This window comes from Polyodon spathula, chromosome 17, assembly GCF_017654505.1.
Source record: "Polyodon spathula isolate WHYD16114869_AA chromosome 17, ASM1765450v1, whole genome shotgun sequence".
Lineage (NCBI taxonomy): Eukaryota > Metazoa > Chordata > Actinopteri > Acipenseriformes > Polyodontidae > Polyodon > Polyodon spathula.
Genome location: NC_054550.1, coordinates 11,006,199 through 11,022,638, shown reverse-complemented (window position 1 = coordinate 11,022,638; position 16,440 = coordinate 11,006,199). Strand labels below are relative to the sequence as shown.

The window sequence follows — 16,440 nt, the reverse complement described above, 5'->3', positions numbered from 1 at the left end:
GTCAGTGGCTGTTTAGCTAATTACCACAATTCTTTATGTAACTTTGAAAATAAAATATAAGGTTCCATAGTAGATACCACCAGGGGGCAGCATTATTCTATGAACGGTTTTGTTGTTGGACACTAGCCTCTGGGCCTGTGTCTTTTAAATAACATATATTATGTTTTTCCACAGTAGCTTTGCATACGACAAGGTCCTTAAACTCATAATGCATGACAGCAAGCTTCTGTGGCATTGCTTGCTCTGATGTCAAGTCCTTTGGTGACTGAGGAGGAGGAAAACCAGACCAGGAGATGTTAAGAACTAGTTTAGTTCATACATGCTGTTAGCCTAAAGGTTACAGTGCCAGGCGATTATATGAGTGGGGGTAGATAGAGCATATTGAGTGCTATCTGGGCTGTCTTTTGTACTATCTGTATAGTGTCTGTCGCAGTATCTGTTTGGGTTACATGATTTTTAAAGAGCTAGGAGCTTACCTTTTATTTTTTTCTTCTTGTCTTACCTCCCCTAATAGAGCTTCAGTTGGAGTGCCCTGTAATGCAAGTCCTCACATGTTGCAGGCATTTGGTTGTGACAGCTGGACCATCCCCAACAAGCATTACTGAAGACAGGCAGTGCTGTATGTTTCTTACTTGTAGGGTGATTATTTGTTCTCAGAGAGTATACATATTTATCACAGAGAATGGGGTTAAAGGCCCCCCCAATCCTTACAAAAATACATGTTTAATATATACCAAAAGTTTTTCAATGGGGTGCTCGCCCGGGACCGCATTGTTTTTTACTGTATGAGTCTTCCTATAAGAATTAACTTTTCAGAACACTTTGGGGAACAGTATATAAAGTACGTCGCAAACATGCAGTCGTTTGCCATAATTTCTTTTTTTTTTTTTTTTTTTTTTTAACACTATTTAGTTGAAAAAAAAAAAAAAAAAAAAAAAAATATATATATATATATATATATATATATATATATATATATATAATATATATATATACACACACACACACAAAACACACACACACACACACATTACATAAACTGAATCACTGTTAAAAAAATCTGATTCACTACAATCATACACCAGTATTTCTGCCAAGAGTGATTCATCTAATTGTCTTGCCGTCCTGAAATTAAATAATTTAATCTGGAAACATTTATATTATTGTGTGCATATCGATTTCTGTACATAAGCAGTAAACATATACATCAAACGTAAACTATTATAAGCAAATGTAATAAAATTGCAATGCCATAATTGATTCTCAGGATCTTTTATAAGCAATAATGGACACTACTCCTTTTTCTCTCAAAAATATTTATATATAAAATATGTTCTTCATTCTATTATGATCAGTTTAAGTTGTATTCAAGAAACATCATATGATTATATCCACTCTTTTCTTGATATTTATAAATGGTGAAAAACCATAGAGAACACATGAGAAAGAATACATGCTTGAATATAATTATAAATCAGATACATCAATTTTACAGTGTTTTCTCTCAATGATGTCACACAGGGGAGGGGGTAATACTGGGAGTGAAATTCAGTCGCTCCCCTATACAGTGATATGCATTTCCAGTCTGTACGGCAAAGTACGGTGGCCCAGTATGTCAATACAATTAAGCACATTTTGTATCGTGTTTATCCAGTCATGGGCCCAGATCATACACTTCAGTATGATTGTGTTTACAGGATCACAGCCTAAAGGGTTAAAGAACAGGTTATTAACAACATGACTTGGTAATGCCATCCCCAAACTCCAATTTCATACCCTCACCACTCTTTGTGTTAAGAAGTGCCTCCTGTCTTCTAGTCAGGGTTAACTGACTGACTCTTAAATTACAGAAATGACTTATTATCAAAGTTCATTTTTGGTCGTCAATGCTCAGTTATTGTACTGTAAGACTATTATCCCAGTCTGTCTGTGCGCAAGCTGATCTACAAATGTGCTTACTGAAAGATCAACTGAAATGGTGTCATTTGTACTGAAGACCTGATCCATGAAATCTACACAGTTGGAAAGAACTTCAAGGCCGCAAAGAGAGCAGCGCCTTCATGCAATTGGTATGTTGGAGGCTGGACTAGGGCAGCATACCGTGGCTCCCCGCCAATGACAGGCCATGACAGGCTGTGAACTGGGATTCCAAGAGTCGCAACATCTATCCAAGAACAGATCATTTTGCAGCATCTTCGTAATGTCACTTGTTAATCAGCACAATGTTATAAAACAGAGTTTATCATTTTTTGATCACATCCAGTGAATTTTATCCATATATATATATATAATATATAGATTATATAATATATATATAGTCCATATATATATATATATATATATATATATATATTAATGTGAAAGATTCTGCAACTCACATGGTTCGTTGCCCCTTTTAAGACGTAGACCCAGGACACAAGAGTTGCAGTTAAAGCTCTTGCACGCTATTTTTAATAACACAATAACAAAATAAACAAAACACCTAGCTCTTTTGAGCACTAACTAAACAACAGAAGCCTACACTATAAAACAGGACAGCTAAGGTGTTTACCTGTTAAAAAAATAAAACACAAAAAAGCATTCACACAGTACCTGTTTTGTTTTTTTTAATAAAAGCACCATCAACCGGGCATTCCACACAGCAGCAGCCCTGAACAAGACTGGCTGCTTTCTTTAAATACCCCGCACCTGGCTTTAATTTACAATAATCACCAGGTGCAGGGGATTATTAGTAATAAAACAATGAACAATTAAACAGCACCAAGAAATTAAACAAAACGTGTTTTTCCACCGGTTTTAGGCAGGGAGTAATCTGCCCCTCTCTCTGCTACTTTATATATATCTCAGTGGCTCTCAAAAGTATTCACCCCCCTTTTCCACATTTTATTATGTTACAACAGAAAATCAGAATGGATTTAATTAGGCGTTTTTGCCACTGATCAACACAAAAAAGTCCATAATGTCAAAGTGAAAAATACAGTCTACAAATTGTTCTAAATTAATTACAAATACAAAACAGAAAATATTGATTGCATAAGGATTCACCCCTTTGAGTCAATATTTGGTAGAGACACCTTTGGCAGCAATTACAGCCATGAGTCTATTTGGATAAGTCTTTACCAGCTTTGCACATCTGGACACTGCAATTTTTGCCCATTCTTCTTTGCAAAATTGCTCAAGCTCCGTTAAGTTGGATGGGGACCTTTGGTGAACAGCAATGTTCAACTCTTTCCACATATTCTCAATTGGATTGAGGTCCGGGCTTTGACCTTTTTGTTTTTAAGCCACTCCAGTGTGGCTTTGGCTGTATGTTTAGGGTCATTGTCTTGCTAGATCCTCCAGGATTTCTCTGTACTTTGCTGCATCCATTTTGGCCTCTATCTTCATGATCTATCTTCCAGGCCCTGACACAGAGAAGCATCCTCATAGCATGATTCTGCCACCACCATGCTTCATGGTAGGGATGGTGTTCTCAGCATGATGAGCGGTGTTATGCTTGCACCAAACATAGCGCTTGAGGCCAAAAAGCTCTGTTTTGGTCTCATCAGACCATAGAATCTTCTTCCACTTGGTCTCGGAGTCTCCCACATGCCTTCTGGCAAACTCTAGCTGAGATTTGATGTGGGTTTTTTTCAACAGTGGCTTTCTTTTTGCCACTCAAAGTCCAGTTTTGTGAAACACCCGGGCTATTGTTGCAATATGCACAGACTCCCAGCTCAGCCGTGGAAGACTGTAACTCTTTTAGAGTTTCCATAGGCCTCTTGGTGGCCTCCCTGAGTAGTGGCCTTTTCGCCCGGATACTCAGTTTTTGAGGACTGCCTGTTCTAGACAGATTCACAGTTGTGCCATTTCTTAATAATGGACTTTACTGTGCTCCGGGGGATATTCAGTGCCTTGGGAATGTTCTTATATCCTACCTTTGATTGGTGTTTTTGAAGAACCTTATTACGGATTTGCTTTGAATGTTCCTTCGTCTTCATGTTTTAGTTTTTGTTAGGAAATGTACTAACCAACTGTAGGACCTCCTAGAGACAGGTGTATTTAACCTGAAATCATGTGAAACACCTTAATTGCACACAGGTGGACTCCATTCAGCTAATTATGTGACTTCTAAAGACAATTGGTTGCACCAGAGCTTATTTAGGTGTGTCATAGCAAAGGGGGTGAATACTTATGCAATCAATTATTTTCTGTTTTATATTTGTAATTAATTTAGAACAATTTGTAGATTTTATTTTTCACTTTCACGTTATGGACTTTTTTGTGTTGATCAGTGGCAAAAACTCCTAATTAAATCCATTTTGATTCCATGTTGTAACACAATAAAATGTGGAAAAGTCCAAGGGTGGGTGAATACTTTCAGAGCCACTGTGTGTATACCCCACCCTTTCCTTGCTTTATATCTTATTCTTTTTTTCTGTTTTGAAACCAGTTTCTGGCATCTTTCTGGAGGTATTTTTGCCCATTCTTCAGCACATACAGTTTTGACTTCTGCAGTTGAGTTTGGTTTTCTTTTTGCAACAGCAGCCTTCAAGTCAATCCACTACATCTTGATGTGATTTAAGTCTGGGGACTGAGATGGCCAATCCATAACTGTCTTCCTTTTTTCAGAAATTCCTTTGTAGACTTTGCTGAATGCTTAGTGTCATTATCCTGCTGGAATACAAACTTCCGTCTAATAAGCTTTCTAGCACTGGGTAACAAATAAGAGTACAAACTATCTCTATATTTTGCAGCATTCATTGATCCTTCTACAATGTTGCCAGTGCCTGAGGAAGAAAAACAAACCCATACCCTCACCAACCTCCACCATGTTTAACACTGGGTCTGATTAACTTTTCTTTAAATTTTACCTCCAAAACTATTGTTGCTTTCTTGGTGAAAAAAGTTCTATTTTGGATTCATCTGACCATAAAATTTGGTTGAAGAAATCGTCAGGCAAGTATTCAATGGAAAATGCCAATCGCTTTCTTTTGTGTATTGTTTTTAACAAAAGTTTACATCTAGGATTTCGCCCATGGACATTCATCTTGTTAAGGTGTCGTTGAATTGATAGCTCGTGAATTTCTCGACCATCTTCTCTCAATGCTTGATGACATAATGACTTCAGAATATAATGTTAATTCCAAGAGGTTCAAAAGAGCCTAATTTGAAAATTAAGTAGTGTTATTTTTCTTAGCTGCATTTGTCCCATAGCAGTGATTTATCCCATGGACTTGTATAATCTAAAGGTATTGGATATAGCACACACACACACATAAAAACCCTTCATTGTACATCCTCCTTAGTATATGAGAAAATGAACCAAACCTTGTTTAAATACACTTCTGCATATTTACTTAATTTATTGTTATTTGATATGACTGAAAAAGTTAGTAGCCTTCTATTACTGGCCTTGTTGAACCAGCTACCTGAAAGAGACATACAATGCAGTGTCAGTGAGGTTGTGACGGTGCTGTCATAGCAATGATTGGAGTCCACACAGATGAACAGTTTTTGGAATACACTCATTCTTCACTTTAATCATTTGAAAATAGTGAAAAAATAAGGTTTTGGGAGCAGTGATTCTGTATATCTGTTAGGTTTGGCCTAACGAAATAACTCCCATAAATCTTCTCATTATGTCTCAAATATGCAGTTTTGAAAAAAAATAGTATTTTCTTTTTAAAACATGATACCTGTTGCTACTTTAGTTTAAAGGAAGTTCTAATGTGCACCTTTCTCATAGGAAATATGTTATGGTTGCACTTCCTGGGTCATTTCTTCTCTGTGTCTTCTAGGTCATAGCATGTTACTGGTTGAAAGCATGTCAGTCAGTAGGAAAGCAGCTAATTGGTTGTTGACAGGAAAGAAGCCATTGAAAGAGTGGGGACAATTTTAACCTCAGGGTGAAATAACCAAGCAAGTGCAACACTATCTGAAATCATGGCTTACAGGCACAAATGTCCAAGTGTAGTACCATATATGATGTTTTCAAATTGGAAAGACGGTCAGCTGTCGATGACCAAGTCTATGTCAATTTTCCCTGGTGGTAGAGCTCTCTAGATCACATCGGGTGCCACATTTAGTGTGTGCAAAGCAAAGAACATCTTTCACTTTGTCTTCTGCTGATATTTTTGCAACGTGGGACCTTTGTTGTGGAATTTTCTGGCAAAGTCGATCAATGTTCCTTTGATCCTCAGTGTGATCCAGTATTTTTCTCTATCCTTCTCACAGCAAAAATATAATTTAATGTTACGCGCCTATGCGTGGTGATATGTTTTATGTGTAAAATTACACTGACACCTAATTGCGTAATTCCCCGGGGTGCAATTATAACCCTACTATACAGATTTGTTTGGTTTATAATTTGCACTCACATTGTGCTGCATACAGGAACCTTTGTTGGGAGCAGGTGAGCTCCTATTACATGCAACTCAACAAGCTGGCATGGAGTAACTCAATTACCATACTCAAGCACGTGGTGTCGTGGCAGTACCCATTTCATTTCAGTAATTTTACAAATCCTTTCAAAGCTTCATAGCACAGAGACTGGGACGATTTCATAATTGTATGGTTTTATTTATACTGCATGATAAATTGTAGCTGCCCTTTACATTTAAACCAAATGAATGTAAACTTCAATCTCTCTTTCCTACTTTCGTCTGAAGAAGAGAACTTGGAGGTCTTGAAAGCTGATTTAGTTAGTCCAATGAAAGGTATCGCATCTCCTTCTTTTGTCTATCATCACTGAACTGATACAACTACCATTTCGTCTATCACTGAATTAATTTAGAAAGCAAAGGCAGATTTTATTACCTCGGATGAAGTCCAATTTTACTGTCACGACACCGCATACTTGAGCATGGTAATTGGGTTACTCCGTGCCAGCTTGTTGAGTTGCATGTAATAGGAGCTCACCTGCACCCAACAAAGGTTCCTGTATGCAGCACAATGCGAGTGCAAATTATAAACCAAACAGATCTGTATAATATGTTTGTAATAGTAAGAGGAGTGCTTTACACTTCCCCTGTGACCAAATATGGCTGCCTAATTGACAGCATTGTAAGTTTCTAGATAACAAAGTTCTAAAGCTTTTGAAACACAATATTTGCTTCATTCTTCTTTCTTTTTTATGATTTCCAAGTTCAAGTTCTGTTGTGGGTATCGTGCAAGATAAATGAACGATTTTGTTTATTATTTTACAAACGCTTTTCAAAGCTTTGCATCACAGAGACCGTGGGGTGGTTTCATAATTGTAGGGTTTTATTAACACTGCATGATACATTGTAGCTGCCCTTTACATTTAAACAGGTGGAGGTATCTTTATCTCCACCTTATAGATACATTAGTTGAAGTTGGTAGGTTCTTGTTGTGTGGTTTTGATTTAGGTTTTACATTTTCATGTATATTGAGTAAAGTGACTCTCAGGGATTGGATTCTTCACTAATTAATCCTAAATACAAGCAGGTCGGTGGGTGGCATGGATGTTTTGATATGGAATGACTCATGTGCAGTATGACCAGATCTTAAATTAATAGATGTGCTGTCTTTGTTAGTGCCACTAATGTAATTACTTTCAAATTTTGGAGTGGGTATCCTTTAGGTACATGACATAATTGACACTGAAGATATTTAAGCTGTATTTGTCAGATTTGAGCAGAGAAGTCCTTTCTTCACACCACAGGAGGAAGGGTGCCATTGAATGGGTTAACTCCACAGTACTGAGGGAGAAGGCGTTGGGAATATGTTGTAAAACTCAAGTCCTTGATGGAAAGCCACTGTCAGTATAGAACTATGGTTTGTGTCTCCTTGTTACAAATTATTTATAGTGAATTTTGCCAGTTGTATCAGTCTACAGGCATGACTAGAGCTCTGCATAGGAATAATTTAAGTTGGGCCAGTAATACCACTGTATGCTTTTTCAGTGCTTAATAATAATAATAATAATAATAATAATAATAATAATAATCATCGATAACAGTAATCCATTGTTTTTGTAATTCTGCTCCTGTCACCTCTTTGGTAGCTCATGATTTAGTTATGTGGAATCTTTTCAGGCAAATTGAAAGGGTCCTTTGACTTTGACCTTTGGCTTGTGGTCTAACTAAATAACAACTGAATACATTTATTAACAACTTTAAAATGTGAATATATAATGTTCTGTTTAAGTAGTAATACCATACACACTGTCCGTTAAATTGGTTCCTGTTGAAGACCAGTTAAATATAAATGACTTGTACAGAAACAACGAACACAAGGCATAAACTAAACCTGTCTAGTTTATTTGGTTAGTGTTTGTTTCTAGGTGCAGGTCTATGAAAGTAAATTATTGACATAAACAATCACAGGTTCAGTATATCAGCATCTTAAAAATGAATTTGTTTAAACTTTGATAACCAGTTGGAATGAAATTGTTGCAGTTGGATGTTGCTGTTTTAATAAAACACAAAATATGACAGGAGTTTGGATAATATGTCATTTACCAACAGTATAGAAGCAACAGTGTACCTAGTACATTATTAATTCTAAAAACATAATTAATACTTCATTAAATCAATACCATATCACAACTGGTGAATAAAATATTTACTGTGGAGATTGCTTCACCCTTTAATGGAACTACCGTGCAGTATACTTGCATAAATTTACTTTTCAATTGCTACAGTCTTATTTTTTAAATCTGTATCAAATTCTATATAGGCCCACTTCAATTTTTTATTTGAAACAAGGACATCTTTTTTTTTTTCTCTAATGCTGAACAACATACTGAAGATTGAAGTTGTTTAAAGATGGTGCTGCTTGTAGGCAAAATTCCATAGTAAGCATTTCATTGTGGTTGTTCATTGTAGGTAGAATTCCTGTCTTTAGTGTGGTATTACTACTTTAAATTATTCTCATCTGAGTTGTTACTTTAATGCAGGTTAACATTTCATCCGTGCTTCTTGCCCTGGAAATATATTTTTCTAAGGACTCTTTTCTCTTATTGTTCAGATTCTTGATACACTTGGATGAGTTTTTGTTTGAAGTGTGGATTTTGTTTTCCCAAAACTGGAATTAAACCAACATCGTCAGAACTCTGAGGCTCTCTTATTGATTTAGGAGCTTCTTCCAGTAGAGAAGAGAGAACAAAAAGAGGTGCAGCTTGTACGGCATGCCTCGAGGATTCTTGGAAGACTTGTGTATCTGGGGAAAACACTGTGCTTCTCATTATCTGTGATTTGGATTTGAATCCTCCTGTTCTGGTAAAGCAGTTATGCAAAAAAAAAGTGCTGTGTGCTTAATTGTCAGGTGTCACAGTAGATTCTTCTCGAACACATTCTGTACACAAAAAAGAAAGGTATTAGTTCACAAAAAAGAAGGGTATTATTTCTTACAGTACAGTATCTGGGGATATATGAAAACATCTGTCTGTGCCAAACTTTTTAAAATCAGTATAATGTATCTTACTGGTATACTTTGTGTTGCCCCCACCCCTTTATAAGGCAGCCCTTTATCTAGCTGAACCAGTTGTATAGGATGGCATGGTTGTGGCTCCCATTTGGTTAAACGTATCCTTTACTGTGACAGCTTTATACAGTTTTAGTAAGCTGTGAGCTTCTATGATTGTTTAATGATGAATGGTTTTTAATTGGGACTGCCAAGACTGACAGGCCACTACAGAAATCAATTTTCTGAAGTAAAATAAAGGAAATGACCTAGTCCTTCTGCATTGATAGCATTATACAGTGATTTCTATGATTTGGGCCACTGTGGCATCTCAGCTGCTTGTCATAATAGGTGGCACATATCTGCCCACTAGATCCATTATGACCTGCTTGGAAGCTGTTCTTTTCTAGTGTTTTTCTGCAAACGTTCTGTTCCAGGAACATCCCAGTGTATTGGTGGACATGGGTCAATGCAGCCACATCATTGATGGAGGATTCAATTGCACAGGCACGGAGAGTGGAGATCCTTTTGCTTTCCTATGATTGTAACAGTGGCTCATAGCTTCTATAGATCTAGTGGATCACATGGCATATCATTCTAGACTATGAGATACAGACAAGAAGATTTCTTAATTTCACTTCTCTAATTTGTTGGTCAGTCAGTCAATTTGCAAGTCGTGTCAATGGTCCACTCAGTAAAGTTCCAATAACATGTGCTATCCAGTCAGTTTACCATTTCACTGCCACTTTGTTTCAATCTCTTTTTCACACATTTTACTTTAGGTTTACAAACCACTTGGCATTCCCTATTGATGATGCCCCCTGTGGGGCTCAGTTTTTGTTCACAAAAACTCCCATTTCTAGTTTGTTCTTTGCATGCATTTAACAGCTGGGTTGTTTGCTAAATCTGTGAGGAGAACTCTTCAAATGCATTACCGGCTTTATGCTGTTAACCAAGCATTAAGTTGCCCCTGCCTCTGTGTTGGGGACTAATGGATAGTATCTTCAACCTTTGAAAAAATTCAAACTTACCCTTTAGCTGTGCTTCAGGAAGCTGGTGAATAAGCTCAGTAATCGTAAAGCTTTGTGAATATTAAAATAGCACCCAGATCAGTGCACTGCTATATGAATAGCCCTTTAAAGAGTAGAGTGAGCATCCTGGATAGTGCTTTCCCCATTAGCAAGCCGAAGTGCCCATGCATGAACTTCATTAAATTACTTCATTAAAGTAACTTCTTTTTTTGTTTTTACTTATTAATGTATCTCGAACATGAATGTCAGAGTTTTCCATTAATATTTATGAATCAGATTTTTAAAAGCAACAAGGTACTGTGTAATAAAACTGGAGTGCTTGACATTTTTATGTGTGGTTTACATTTTTTGGGTTGTGAGTTTTCTGTTATACCCTGTAGTGAATGAATATATGTAGGCAACCAGTACATAATACAAATAAAAACAGATACAATAACTTGCATTACAAAAGGCGGTTTTCAATTGCTTGAGCTACTTTTGCTGAAATGTTACTTTAAAGCAATCCATTATTCTGACGAGTGCCATCTGATTAGCTGTCTGACTTACACCAGTTAAGACTGTGACCAGTATCTTTTGACCCCTTCCTTCAGAAGTAAATGCACTAATCAGGACCAGGGGGTGTTTATAAAATGGATTTGGTCAGAATACCGCTTTTTAAATATTTAATAGTACTGTTCTATTATACAAGAGTACTGGTTAGCTTATTCATTAAGGCAGGAGGGTAGAAAAGCATGGTTCGCAATGTGATGGGTTACCAGAGCTATTTTCAGAACTTCAGCACTTTCATTAGTTATATAGAGGGTTGTGAACCTGGTCCAGTAGAGGTCTGGTATGCCTTAAGGAAGTGTGATCCAAACAATGGGCCTGTCTGGTCCATCATCAGTATTATTATACATACAGTGATGGTGTTAGCTTTGTTGTTTGTGTTATAAAAGTGGTTGGCATGTGAGAAATGTGCACATTTTTGTGACATGTTATACTGCAGTTAACACAGTGGAAAGGCATGGTAGTAATTTACAATATGGATGACTACGTACACATTCATCGGGAAAAAAAGATTAATTAGGATGTGTAACAACAAATAGATGTATAGGTAACTCTCCAAGCAAAATGTCTCTGCTTGAATGTACAAATGTACAGCACACAGCTAAGATAAACTTCACAGACCGTAGTGATTCTTTCCCCCCACCAACGAGTAGCATTAATATGGGTCAAGAGTTAAATTTTTGATTTCAATGCTTAGCATAAATTGGAAAATTAACAGTTTAATAAAATGCTGTATTTCAGACAATTACATGCCGGTGTCACAGGAAATAAGTTAGCTTGGAAGTAAGTTAGCGTTTGCTTTTTTGATCCATCCAGTTTTTCTGTCTGAACTATAATTAACAAGACTGTTATTGCGATCTTTCCAATGTGTCTAATTAATTGTTTTACTCTTAAAAATGTTGTCCGGATTAAAAGCTACTGTATATGTTGTAAAAATCAAAAACACGTTGTTGTAATATTAATAACATGTTTTTCATATTATTATTTAATAATAGGTTAACTTTACGCTATGTAGTTTACGAAGATTACATTTAATCGCTGGCTACTTTATATTATAGGTTTTCCTCATACATGTACTTGCAATATATTTGCAAGTATTAGCAAAAGAAAAATAAATACAATACACGTGTTATTTTGTATATGGGTTATGACATAAGCAGAAATAATTTATCATTTGTCGTCCGATTTATTTTTATGTGCAATTATGTTTGTGTTTAAAATGTAATAATAGTTTCTAGTACGACATAATTTCTATTATTTAATAATAGGTATTAAGTTTAATTCCCAATTTACAAAGTTGTGGCAAACTCTGACCAGACAGGTGTATTTAATCTAAAGTCATGTGAACCACTTTTATTGCACACAGATGGACTCAATTTAACTACTTGTGTGAATTCTGAAGGCAATTGGTTGCACCGGAGCTTATTTGGCAGTGTCATAGCAAAGGGGGTGAATACTTATCTTTTGAAGACTTTTCAGGTTTTTATTTTTAATTGATTTGTTTATTCACCCCACGACACTGGAGTGTCTTAAAAACAAGAAAGTGAATGCCCTAGAGTGGCCCAGAAAAAGCCTGGACTTGAATCCGATTGAGAATCTGTGGCAAGACTTGAATTATCTTGCCTCTTTAAAGTGTTGAGTAGGTTGTGTAAAATCAAAGGGAGAAAAAAAAATCCCATTTAAATGCATCAAGATTCCAGGCTGTAACACAAGAAACTGTGAAAATGTCCAAAGGGGGTGAATACAGAATTATTACAGTATTTGGTGCTGTGCGAGTACACCCACCATGTCAACTAGGATTACAGATGTTCATATAAATAATGTAACTGCATTTTAGGACATATATATATATATATATATATATATATATATATATATATATATATATAGGAAGCCAATCGTTTTGTGTTTTCTCAAATTATATATACACCTTAAAAACACCATCTTCCACTAAAAACATGTACGTTTTCTATATTAACAGGTTCAGAGATACCCCACGTAGACTTGTTTACAATGTCAAAAACATTATTCTGTACATGAAGAAAAGTGTTGTACCCACTTTCCCATTCAATTTATGGAAAAGATTCAGTCACCGAGCAATTTACCATGAAAATAAAATAGCTTTGTTAAAGTGAGCCTACTTAAACACTTATTTGCTGGACAGTATATGAATTGTTCACAAATGACATTTTTGAAAGGAAATACACATTTGGCAAGTAGAGATTTTAGCTATGCATAGACATCAATTATACTGACAAAATAATGTTTTTATAATGTTTTTATATTAAAAAAAACTAAAATACAGCGAGCAATTTCCTGAAGATAAAATGTGTTTATAACACAAATTAATTGTAAATATACATTGTTAAATGTCACCTTTTTAAACAGAAAATACTGTCTGCAATGCAATACCTGTTTTCATTTCTCAAAAAAATACAAATGGCGTCCTGTCACTTTGGATGAATCTCAACAGAGAACTTTGCCTTTAAGTTCTAAGATTCGCGCATGCGTAGAAAGGCTGAAAAAAGACAAACGCTAACTTATTTCCCAGCTAACTTTTATTTCCTGTGACAACGGTATTGTTTTGTTTAATGAAGGAAGGGGGTAACCAAGAAAAATGTCAGAATTCATTTTTTATTTAGTGTTATTTATGTCTTCAAATTTTACCACAGACAACTAAATAACAAGTTAAATGTTTGTTAAACATAATGTAGTACAAGTAGGAATGTTTTGTAAATACATGTTATAACAGTTTTAAATGATACAGTCTGTCCTACACATAGGATAGCCTTGTTGTCAATCCAAAAATATTGTAAAAAATACAGGATGCTTGTTAACACAGTCCATAAGAGAGGGAGGGGATATTAAAAACATCTTAAGCAGAAGTCATCTTCTTAATCAATAACGATATACAACCAAGTAAATTCCTAAAATCTCTTTGGCGCACACTGCTGCAGAAAGAAAGCTTTGCATTTACACTTCATGCTGCAACGTAGATAACCGCAGTAGAGATTGACTCGAGTTACCTCAGTCTTACCTTGGTACCAGAGAACTCTTCAGTGTGTACAATTACTTTTAATATGGAAAAATGGAAAAAGCAGTAGATACCACATACAAATTCCAGCATCCTAAAGGTGTAGTTTAAATGCCTAAGCACATTAAATAGTTTGCAACTGTTAACCAAAGAAACGTGGTTATGAAACAACTAGATACACATAGTTCCAAAAAGACAGCTGTGCCTCGCTGAGGGCCATTGTTGCACAGTGAGTAAAGTAAACAGGGTACATGGGAAACATGTGCATTGAAGAATCTCCTAGAAGTGACAGTTAGAGGAGATTCATTAAAATCATATTGATCCTACCTGAATTCTGCTTCCCTAATTAACTGCACTTTTTTCTTGGGTCCTTGCTTGCTGCCATGAGTAAGAGCAGGTTAATTCTCCTTCCCAGAATCCTACTGGAAAATGATGACATATGCAGTCAAGAGTTGATCTGTAAATATGTGCATAATATAATCAGTACCCTAACCTGAGACCATCCAGTTTCAAGAACGATGTCAAACTAGACTGAACAAGTTGGTTCGACCTAAGTTTCAGATCACCTGCAGTTGTGAAATGTGATCAAAACTGGATCTTAGAATGGAGTCATCTGGTTTCTGTAACACTACAACTTTACTGCTAAATAAGGCTGTCAATAATTTGAAAGGCCAGAAGTACACTAGATGATTCATTTTCATAACTGTGGTCTACCATTGGTCAATACGTAGTAGCAGTTATGGAGACTCAACTAAAAACGGTCTTAAGTCCTGTCCCCCCAGTACCCGTCCCCCCAGTAGTTTTTGAATTGGCTAAACAGCATTATCTTGACAATCATGCCACTCTGTGCTATTGTCTTGTTGATGTTGACTTTACACAATTTAGCGTGTATGCATGGACATTTTATTGCCTGTTGATTACTGTTGCACATTAGACTTACAAAAATAAGTGGGGAGTAAGGGTATAACAATTAATTGTGTATACTTTGCTTCCATCATATATTGTATTGCAATAGAAGTATGTATCATTTGTATTGAGGGTTAAGCCCAAAAGTATGACATAGCTTGTTGTAGTTTGCAAAATAGTTGTTTAATGAAGTGTTTTATAGTTGGTATGAATAAATACTCTCCCTATCACAGATTTTATTTGTGTCTTTTAGCAAAACAGCCAACATTTATATGATCATTGATCCTATTACGCATCATATAAGTAACCCATCGGAACCATCATGTGTAATGTGAGATACCTGCATATCACGATCTGTACTGAATCGTGCGTGGTGTTAGTGGATTGTTACCCCCCTAGAGGGCAGTCTATACCAACGGTAATTTTCTTCTAGCTGTCGGCTAATGCCAACATTGATTTCGAGCCCTAATGGTATATATGTTTTTTAGGTTCAACAACAGACGTTCCAGTTCCCGGAAATATTTCCGCAGAAAGACACAGCTCTTGAGCCAGGCTCCGTGGAGGAAATGCAGGACCAGTTCATGCAAGATGAACAACAGAGACAGAAGGCTGATCCCAGACGAGGAGGGGTAACAGAGTGGTTTGGGCTTTGAAATGGAGATAATTAAATTTTGAGAAAAAGCACCAAGAAGTGGTGAAACAGGTAAACAATAACGGAAATTAATTTAATTTAGAAACATTTGTATATCAACAAGATATACAAGTAAATCCACTTGAAGCAAGCATGAAATGTTGGTTTAAATAAATCACTCCGATAAATACCTTTTTGTATAGCAGAAAGACTTTTCTCTCTATTACACCCTATCAGTTTGCTTCAAGAAAGAAAATAGAAAGAACTTCGAGCCAGTGTCATAGTTGAAGCTTCGGGTTATTATGCTATTCTTTTTAAATGATGAACAACTAACATCACTGAAAAGGTGTTGTGTCTTGGTGTTCTTGTGTTTTTTCCATTTCAGAGAGAGCCTCCATCTGTAGGGTGACCTTAGCAATAATTTCATACATATTCGATTTTTCATACTTATTCAATTTTAAAAAAGATAGAACATTTCCAAGGTTGAAGTTAGATTGGTAATAAGACTGACTTGATTTCAAAATGAGCTGCAAGAGTGGCCTGCACCGGAAAACTAAGGAATGCAAGAATGAAAACGTACAGTACCGTGAAAAAGTATTTTCCCCCTGTCTGATTTTCTGCATTTTTGCATGTTTTTATATCTAATATTAGACAAAAGGGACCCTGAGTGAACAAATATCAAAATGTTTTGATAATTGTTTCATTTATCTATTAAAGAAAGTTATGCAACACCCAGTGCCCCCATGTTAAAAAGTAATCACCCCCTTAGACTCAATAACTGGTTACACCCCCTTTAGCAGCTAACTGCAACCAAACGCTTCCTGTATTTAGTGATCAGTCTCTCACAGCACCATGGAGGAATTTTGGCCCACTCCTTCATGCAG

General features: G+C 36.1%; 1 protein-coding gene across 2 annotated transcripts in view; it reads left to right on the top strand.

Annotated features, from left to right (window-relative positions):
- The window catches only part of LOC121329496 (39S ribosomal protein L23, mitochondrial-like), a 36,328-nt gene extending 20,118 nt beyond the window's left edge, over positions 1-16,210 (top strand). For both annotated transcript variants that reach the window (XM_041275080.1, XM_041275079.1), the window contains one exon: positions 15,414-16,210. In XM_041275080.1, the coding sequence (XP_041131014.1) occupies positions 15,414-15,578 (165 nt within the window). In that variant the 3' untranslated portion in view covers positions 15,579-16,210. The remainder of the gene's footprint in view (positions 1-15,413) is intronic.
- Positions 16,211-16,440: the final 230 nt, after the last annotated feature.